We start from the raw sequence: 9,633 nt of genomic DNA on the forward strand, positions 1-9,633 counted from the left end.
CCTCTGACTCTCGCAGTGTAAAATGGCGGCCGTGAGCAGCGCGGAGTCTCCACCGGCCGTGTTCAACGGAGCCGAGGCCGTGGACCGGGAGCCCGCGGGCCGGGAGCGGGGTCTGGAGGAGCTGGACGCCGCCTGCCCCGCAGCCCTCACCGGGGGCCCGCAGGACGAGGAGGTAGGCCCCGGGGAGGCTGAGGCTGGAGGCTGAGGCTGGGGCTCAGGATCATGTCCCACTTTGCGCTGGATCGTTTTGCATTTTCTGCTCAAATCCACTTTTCCACGAATGTCCCCGCGTCCCGCGCGCGCACACACGGTCCACGCGTCCACGCGCGGACACGGAGCCGTGCTGTGCGTGAACGTGTGCGCTTTGTGTGCGGTTTGTGTGCGGTTTGTGTGCGGCACCGCTGCACATCAGACCGGGGAGTGCTCTGTGCTAAGGGACAATATGCATGGCTTTAATCTGCGCTCTGGACGCGTCTCACACATGTCCCGCTCCGTCCCGCTTTGTCCCGCTCGGTCCCGGGTCGTCCTGCTCTGGAGCCCGCCTCTGGTCCGGTTGGATGTGGGCTCCGTGGAGCCGCGGAGGGAGCGGGGTTAGCAGCAGCGCTTAGCCGGACAGAGTTAGCGCAGGGCCCGCGGAGGCTGCGAGCATCTCCGCGCGCACCAGAAGGACAGGTCCCAGGACAGGAGGACAGGTCCCAGGACAGGAGGACAGGTCCAGGACAGGAGCAGGACAAGAGGACAAGAGCTCTGACAGGTCCAGGACAGCAGTCTCTGTTAATGTGAAGACTAAGCCGGCAGGGCATCAGGTGTACAGTGGACACAGAGGTGCTTGTGTTGTCCTGATGCAGGTGCTGATGCTGGGATCACAAAATGAGATGTTTGTCTCTGCCATTTCAAAACTAACTTCATAACTGACATTTGTAAAGGTCTAAACTCCAGGGTCTGCGGCTCAGGGAGGGCATCTGACACACGGGGTCTTGTGTGTCAGATGCCCTCCCGTGTGCAGAGGTCTAAACTCCAGGGTCAGTAGGTCAGTCACATATTTAAATCCACCCTCTTCTTCAAACTGTGCAGATGTTGAACCATGTTCTAGTCCCACTGTGACGTTCTGTGTCATGAGCAAACGATACGGGTGAAGTTAAAGCTGCACTATGTAACTTTTTTTGGTAGAGGGTCTGTTACCTGCTTGTCTCCATGGAGACGCCCGTGGTATCAGTATTGAGTCTGTTCGTTAGAATGTTTCTGTAAACCCCTCACGTCTGTGGTATCGGTCGATATTGAGGATCAGCAGATACTCAATGCTGCAGTATCGAAATCGGTATCGAAACTGAAAAAAGTTAGAGTGAAAATGAAAGGTCCTGTATCACACAAACTGACCCTGAGCTCCATGTTCTGCTGTCCTCAAAAACACACTGGAGTTGTGTTTTGTTTCATTCACATGTTTGAGTCACTTTATTATTAGTCTGTTACATCTACAAAGATCAAAACACTCTGTTCCACCTTGTGATGTCATCAAGTGGTAGTTTTCACATTAACTCCTCCTTTTACCTTTAGTTCAGCCGAGATAAGAGACAACTCCAGGACTGAAATGAAACAAATGATTCTAGTGAAGGTGGAGTTTAAAAACACAGTGGAGCACTTCCTGTATCACCACATGATGACATCACAAGGTGGAACAGAGTGTTTTCAGTTTGAGAGAAGAACTCAGCCTAAATCTGCAGGTTTGTGTTAAACATGTGAGAATGAAACAAAACACAACTCCAGCAGATCTGAACCAGTTTATTTCATTAAGTCGTTTTAGATCAAAATTGTGATTTTAAAACAAAAAAACCTGCCCCGTGTTTATGTCTGTGGTGGATCGGTTGCTGATATCGATCCAGAAGAATGTGCTGGATCAGATATCGTCTTCAAATATCGGTTCCGTCGATATCCTGGTTGGTCCTTTGAAAAACTCTGTCGTGGATTATAAATATGTAACGTCGTCTTTATTAAAGCGGAGGTTTTCTGCCAGATCCACTGTCGTCAACAACATGAACACGTTTAAATGTCGTCCATGCATGTTTGAGTAATCTAGAGATCTCTCCCAGACCATATTCAAACCCTCCTTACAGTTAGCAGTACGAGGCTCCGCCCACAGGCCTACATCACCCACGCTCCACACGACAATCCTCCAAAAATACACAAAAACATGACACAAACTGTGCACTATGACGCGACAAACCTGGTGTGATGTGCAGGAGTTTCATTAGTGCTCTGAAGGGGAGGGGCTTAGCACAGAGAGCAAAGAGAGGAGAGACTCAGAGCGACACAAATGAAAGTGAAACTTATAAAACATGTTCATTTTTTCTGGCATTTAAAAAAAAAAGGAAATTAACACATAACATTTAGATCAGTGTTTATACTGCAGACAATAACTGTTCTCTCTGTCCCTCTGTCTCTGTGTGTGTCTCTGTGTGTCTGTGTCTTTCTGTCTCTGTGTGTGTCTCTGTCTCTCTGTGTGTCTCTCTGTGTGTGTCTCTGTCTCTGTGTGTGTCTCTGTCCCTGTGTCTCTGTGTGTGTCTCTGTGTCTCTCTGTGTGTCTGTGTCTTTCTGTCTCTGTGTGTGTCTCTGTCTGTGTGTGTCTCTGTCTGTGTGTGTCTCTCTGTGTGTCTCTCTGTCTGTCTCTGTGTGTGTATCTCTGTGTGTGTGTGTGTCTCTGTGTATGTCTCTGTGTGTGTCTCTGTATGTCTCTGTCTCTGTGTGTCTCTGTGTCTCTGTCTCTGTGTGTCTGTGTGTGTCTCTGTCTCTGTGTGTCTCGCTGTCTCTGTGTGTCTCTGTGTGTGTCTCTGTCTCTGTGTATGTCTCTGTCTCTCTGTGTGTCTGTGTGTGTCTCTGTCTCTGTGTGTGTCTCTGTGTGTGTCTGTGTCTCTGTATGTCTCTGTATGTCTCTGTGTGTCCCTGTATGTCTCTGTCTCTGCGTGTCTCTGTCTCTGTGTGTGTCTCTGTCTCTGTGTGTCTGTGTGTGTCTCTGTCTCTGTGTGTGTCTCTGTATGTCTCTGTGTGTCCCTGTATGTCTCTGTCTCTGTGTGTGTCTCTGTGTGTCTGTGTCTTTCTGTCTCTGTGTGTGTCTCTGTCTCTCTGTGTGTCTCTCTGTGTGTGTCTCTGTCTCTGTGTGTGTCTCTGTCCCTCTGTCTCTGTGTCAGATCTGGAACATTAAACAGATGATCAAACTGACCCAGGAGCATCTGGAGGCTTTACTGGACAAGTTTGGAGGAGAACACAACCCGCCCTCCATCTACCTGGAGGTACAGACCGGGACTAGACCGGGACCAGGGACTAGACTGGGACTAGACCGGGACCAAGGACCAGACCGGGACTAGACCGGAACTAGACCGGGACCAAGGACTAGACCGGGACTAGACCGGGACCAGACCGGGACTAGACCAGGACCAGACCGGGACTAGACCAGGACCAGGGACTAGACCGGGACTAGACCAGGACCAGACCGGGGCCAAACCAGGACCAGGGACTAGGGACTAGACCGGGACTAGACCAGGACTAGACCAGGACCAGGGACTAGGGACTAGACCGGGACTAGACCAGGACTAGACCAGGACCAGGGACTAGGGTCTAGACCGGGATCAGACTGGGACTAGAACATGAACCAGGGACCATGTACTTGAACTGGAGACCCAGGATCGGGGACCTGGGACTGGGACTAGGGACTAGGGACCTTGGGACCTGGGGCTGATTGTCTCCGTCTCTCTGCAGGCATACGAGGAGTACACGTCTAAGCTGGATGCCCTGCAGCAGAGGGAGCAGCAGTTGTTGGAGGCGATGGGGAACGGCACGGAGCTGTCGTCCTCTCCCACGGCGGCCATGTTGGATCTGAAGGAGCCGTGCGGTCACAGTTTCACCTCGGCCCCGAACACTTTAAATGTTCTACAGAACCCCTGCGACGTGGCCCGGGTCAACCCTCGCTCGCCGCAGAAGCCCATCGTACGAGTGTTTCTGCCCAACAAGCAGCGCACTGTGGTCAGTCCGAGCGCGTTACACAACTGTAGTGTCAAAAGTATCGAAACACAATCACGTTACACAACTGTAGTGTCAAAAGTATCGAAACACAATCACGTTACACAACTGTAGTGTCAAAAGTATCGAAACGCAGATAATCACACGAAAACTAGTGTTGAAACAAGATTCTGTTTGAGCCGATATCGATACTGAGACGTCCCATCACAGGACGGAGCCTCATGAGCCTGTGGACACTTTGTCTTCAACTGTGGTGTTGTGTGTGGTCAGGTGTTGTGTGTAACTCTGCTGTTGTGCGTCCAGGTGTTGTGTGTCACTCTGGTGTTGTGCGTCCAGGTGTTGTGTGTCACTCTGGTGTTGTGCGTCCAGGTGTTGTGTGTCACTCTGGTGTTGTGCGTCCAGGTGTTGTGTGTCACTCTGGTGTTGTGCGTCCAGGTGTTGTGTGTCACTCTGCTGTTGTGTGTAACTCTGCTGTTGTGCGTCCAGGTGCCGGCTCGCTGTGGGATGACCGTCAGAGACTCTCTGAAAAAGGCCCTGATGATGAGAGGCCTGATCCCAGAATGCTGTGCGGTCTACAGGGTCCAGGACGGGTAAGAGCGCCCCCTGTGGGCCAAGAGGATCTGTGATGTCACGGTGATGTCACAGTGATGTCACTGTGATGTCACTGATGTCACGGTGATGTCACTGTGATGTCACGCTGATGTCACTGATGTCACGCGTGCTGATTGGCCGTTGTGCTCAGGGAGAAGAAGCCGATTGGCTGGGACACAGACATCTCGTGGCTGACCGGAGAAGAGCTCCACGTGGAAGTTCTGGAGAACGTGCCCCTCACCACACACAACTTTGTGAGTCTGAACTAAACTACAACGCACAACTGAAACTACACAACCAGAACTACACACCTAAAACTACACAACCAAGAATTCACAAAAATATACATATTTCTTTCCATTTTGTATTTAATGTGATAAAAACTTGCCCATCTCCGTGGAGAGTGTTCCAAAGTAAAACACACACACGTGTAACACCTCCTCTTTAAACACACACACGTGTAATACCTCCTCTTTAAACACACACACGTGTAATACCTCCTCTTTAAACACACACACGTGTAATACCTCCTCTTTAAACACACACACATGTAACACCTCCTCTTTAAAAATCATCATGAGTATTTAGTATCAAATCTTTTGGATTTAAATTATTTTTCATTTTAATATTGTGACACAAACACACTGAGGAAGTCACAAAGTGATGCCTCCTGGAACGATCTCGCTCAAACAAGGATGAGATTGTAAAAGTATATAGTACAAAAGTATCATGGATTTACTCTTTTTAAAACAAAGTCCGTCCTCGTTTTCATAATAAACGTGTGTCCGTGTTCCAGGTGCGTAAAACCTTCTTCACTTTGGCCTTCTGCGACTTCTGCCGAAAGCTGCTGTTCCAGGGCTTCCGCTGTCAGACCTGCGGCTACAAGTTCCACCAGCGCTGCAGCACCGAGGTCCCCCTCATGTGTGTCAACTACGACCAGCTCGAGTGAGTGGCAGAGTGGTTAGCCTGTGTCCTCAGGGGGCAGGAGGGTGTGGACTGTATGTGTAAGTGGACAGAGCTAACCCGTTAGCCGCCGCGTGCTAAACAGGAAGTGATCACGGGCGGAATTTGGCTCCAGTTCACTTTCTGTGTAAAACCTGGTCCCTCTCTCTGTAGCTGCTGCTAAACCAGAGCTGTGGGCGGGAAGGGGTGTTACCTTCAACAGCCTCGCTCCTGATTGGCTCTTTGGTTGCTATGATACTCGTGGTCAGAATTCCACATATAAAACTCCAAATGGTCCCTGTACCTGCTCCCGCCTCCATGAGCCTCAGGTGGCGCTGTGACGTCGCGCTCGGTCGATGGTCTGGAGGTTGTGAGTTCGACTCCTGATCTTTTTCCTCTTTTGTTCCAGTTTATTGTTTGTGTCAAAGTTCTTCGAGCACCACCCGTTATCACAGGAGGAGGTGTCTTCAGAGGGAACCACCCCAGTGTCAGAAGTCTGCCCCTCCCTCCCGCCCTCCGACTCCACCAGGTCAGAACCGGGACTAGACCGGGACTGAAGCGGGACTAGACCGGGACTAGACCGGGACTGAAGCGGGACTAGACCGGGACTGAAGCGGGACTGAAGCGGGACTAGACCGGGACTGAAGCGGGACTAGACCGGGACTGAACCGGGACTGAAGCGGGACTAGACCGGGACTGAAGCGGGACTAGACCGGGACTAGACCGGGACTGAAGCGGGACTAGACCGGGACTGAAGCGGGACTAGACCGGGACTGAAGCGGGACTAGACCGGGACTGAACCGGGACTGAAGCGGGACTAGACCGGGACTGAAGCGGGACTAGACCAGGACTAAACTGGGACTAGACCAGGTCAGAACCGGGACTGAAGCGGGACTAGACCGGGACTGAACCGGGACTAGACCAGGTCAGAACCGGGACTAGACCAGGTCAGAACCGGGACTAGACCGGGACTGAAGCGGGACTAGACCGGGACCGAAGCGGGACTAGACCGGGACCGAAGCGGGACTAGACCAGGACCAAATTGGGACTAGACCAGGACTAAACTGGGACTAGACCAGGTCAGAACCGGGACTAGACCAGGACTGAAGCGGGACTAGACCAGGACTGAAGCGGGACTACACTGGGACTGAACTGGGACTAAACTAGGACTAAAAGAGACCAAGATCAGGACTGAACAAGTATTGAAGCAGGACCGAACTGGGACTAGACCAGGACCAAACCGAGACTAGACCAGGACCGAACCGGGACTAGACCAGGACCGAACCGGGACTAGACCAGGACTGAAGCAGGACTGAAATGGGAATAGACTGGGACTAAAGGAGGACTAAGGTGGGACTAAATCAGGACTAAACCAGGACTAAAAGAGACCTGGTCGTCTTTCAAACATGCGTTTCTTTCCTGTGGTCTCTCCGGCGCTCCCTGGTGGTCAGGTCGCTGTGCCACGCCTCCGTCTCGCCCTCCAAGTCCATCCCGATCCCGCCCAGTTTCCGACAGAGCGCAGAGGAAGAGCACCGGAACCAGTTTGGACAGAGGGACCGGTCATCCTCTGCACCCAACGTCCACATTAACACCATCGAGCCGGTCAACATCGACGTGAGTCTGAGCCACAGATGTTTAGTTTAGGAACACGCCGGTATCGGGTATCGGGTATCGGGTATCGGGTATCGGCTTCATGCCATCAAAGCTGGGTTGGTGCAGCCCTAATACAGCTGTTTTTTACTCATATACGTGACTTTAAAGGTGCACTTTGTCACTTTTCTGGTCTCTACGGCTTGTGTTCACAGATGTTTCACTGTTAAAGAAACACTTTTATTTGTTCTTTATTTGACCAAAATCATCACAGTGAGATCTGGAACCTCCACAGGGGGCGCTGTTGTGCTCCACACAGGGGGCGCTGTTGTGCTCCACACAGGGGGCGCTGTTGTGCTCCACACAGGGGGCGCTGTTGTGCTCCACACAGGGGGCGCTGTTGTGCTCCACACAGGGGGCGCTGTTGTGCTCCACACAGGGGGCGCTGTTGTGCTCCACACAGGGAGTCAAACCCAAGACCTTTGTGCTGTGAGGACCAAGTGCTAACCACTGTACCACAGCAGGCTCGCCTCTCCACAGGCCTGACCTGTAACTTCAGTAATGCCAGAAAAGTTGCATATTGCACCTTTAATTTCAAGTTTTTTGATTATGTAAAATGTATGTGAAAATGTACCTTATTTTACAGTGTCTTTGAAATAACTGTAAACCCGGGTCTAAACCCGGGTCTAAGCCCGGGTCTAAACCCGGTCTAAACCCGGTCTAAACCCGGTCTAAACCCGGTCTAAACCCGGTCTAAACCCGGTCTTGTGTGCAGGACTTGCTCGGGGGCCAGAGTCTGCCGCGCTCTGATGGAGGTGAGACTTTTACACTTTTATTCTACAGTTTGTGTCTCTGCATCAGTCTGTCCCCATCAACTCCACCAGTGTAACAGCGCCTCCTGCAGCTCCACCACAGAACTACAACTACAGAACTACAACTACAGTACTACAACTACAGTACTACAACTACAGCACAGTACTACACCACAGTACTACAACTACAGAACTACAACTACAGAACTACAACTACAGCACAGTACTACACCACAGTACTACAACTACACCACAGTACTACAACTACAGTACTACAACTACAGTACTACAACTACAGCACAGTACTACAACTACAGCACAGTACTACAGCACAGTACTACAACTACAGCACTACAACTACACCACAGTACTACAACTACAGCACAGTACTACAGCACAGTACTACAACTACAGAACTACAACTACAGAACTACAACTACACCACAGTACTACAACAACAGCACAGTACTACAACAACAGCACAGTACTACAACTACAGCACAGTACTACAGCACAGTACTACAACTACAGCACAGTACTACAACTACACCGCAGTACTACAGCACAGTACTACAACTACACCACAGTACTACAGCACAGTACTACAACTACAGCACAGTACTACAACTACAGCACAGTACTACAACTACACCACAGTACTACAGCACAGTACTACAGCACAGTACTACAGCACAGTACTACAGCACAGTACTACAACTACAGCACAGTACTACACCACAGTACTACAACTACACCACAGTACTACAGCACAGTACTACAGCACAGTACTACAGCACAGTACTACAACTACAGCACAGTACTACAGCACAGTACTACAACTACACCACAGTACTACAGCACAGTACTACAACTACAGCACAGTACTACAACTACAGCACAGTACTACAACTACACCACAGTACTACAGCACAGTACTACAGCACAGTACTACAGCACAGTACTACAGCACAGTACTACAGCACAGTACTACAACTACAGCACAGTACTACACCACAGTACTACAACTACACCACAGTACTACAGCACAGTACTACAGCACAGTACTACAGCACAGTACTACAGCACAGTACTACAACTACAGCACAGTACTACACCACAGTACTACAACTACACCACAGTACTAGAGCACAGTACTACAACTACACCACAGTACTACAACTACAGTACTACAACTACACCACAGTACTACAACTACACCACAGTACTACAACTACAGTACTACAACTACACCACAGTACAACTACACCACAGTACTACAGCACAGTACTACAGCACAGTACTACAGCACAGTACTACAGCACAGTACTACAACTACAGCACAGTACTACACCACAGTACTACAACTACACCACAGTACTAGAGCACAGTACTACAACTACACCACAGTACTACAACTACAGTACTACAACTACACCACAGTACTACAACTACACCACAGTACTACAACTACAGTACTACAACTACACCACAGTACAACTACACCACAGTACTACAGCACAGTACTACAACTACACCACAGTACTACAACTACAGTACTACAGCACAGTACTACAGCACAGTACTACAACTACACCACAGTACTAAACCACAGTACTACAGCACAGTACTACAACTACACCACAGTACTAAACCACAGTACTACAGCACAGTACTACAACTACACCAC

General features: G+C 50.2%; 2 protein-coding genes across 2 annotated transcripts in view; one reads left to right on the forward strand and one right to left on the reverse strand.

The window, feature by feature from the left end:
* Positions 1–9,633, reverse strand: part of LOC117379338 (NACHT, LRR and PYD domains-containing protein 1a allele 5-like) — a 186,619-nt gene that overhangs the window by 59,871 nt on the left and 117,115 nt on the right. The gene's annotated exons all lie outside the window — the stretch shown is intronic.
* braf (B-Raf proto-oncogene, serine/threonine kinase) overlaps positions 13–9,633 on the forward strand; it is an 11,674-nt gene continuing 2,053 nt past the window's right edge. The window contains exons 1-9 of the mRNA XM_033976031.2: positions 13–172; positions 3,183–3,284; positions 3,751–4,014; positions 4,498–4,601; positions 4,754–4,856; positions 5,399–5,547; positions 5,954–6,073; positions 6,996–7,158; positions 7,910–7,949. Of these exons, the coding sequence (XP_033831922.2) occupies positions 23–172; positions 3,183–3,284; positions 3,751–4,014; positions 4,498–4,601; positions 4,754–4,856; positions 5,399–5,547; positions 5,954–6,073; positions 6,996–7,158; positions 7,910–7,949 (1,195 nt within the window). The 5' untranslated portion in view covers positions 13–22. The remainder of the gene's footprint in view (positions 173–3,182; positions 3,285–3,750; positions 4,015–4,497; positions 4,602–4,753; positions 4,857–5,398; positions 5,548–5,953; positions 6,074–6,995; positions 7,159–7,909; positions 7,950–9,633) is intronic.

Source organism: Periophthalmus magnuspinnatus, chromosome 12, assembly GCF_009829125.3.
Source record: "Periophthalmus magnuspinnatus isolate fPerMag1 chromosome 12, fPerMag1.2.pri, whole genome shotgun sequence".
Lineage (NCBI taxonomy): Eukaryota > Metazoa > Chordata > Actinopteri > Gobiiformes > Gobiidae > Periophthalmus > Periophthalmus magnuspinnatus.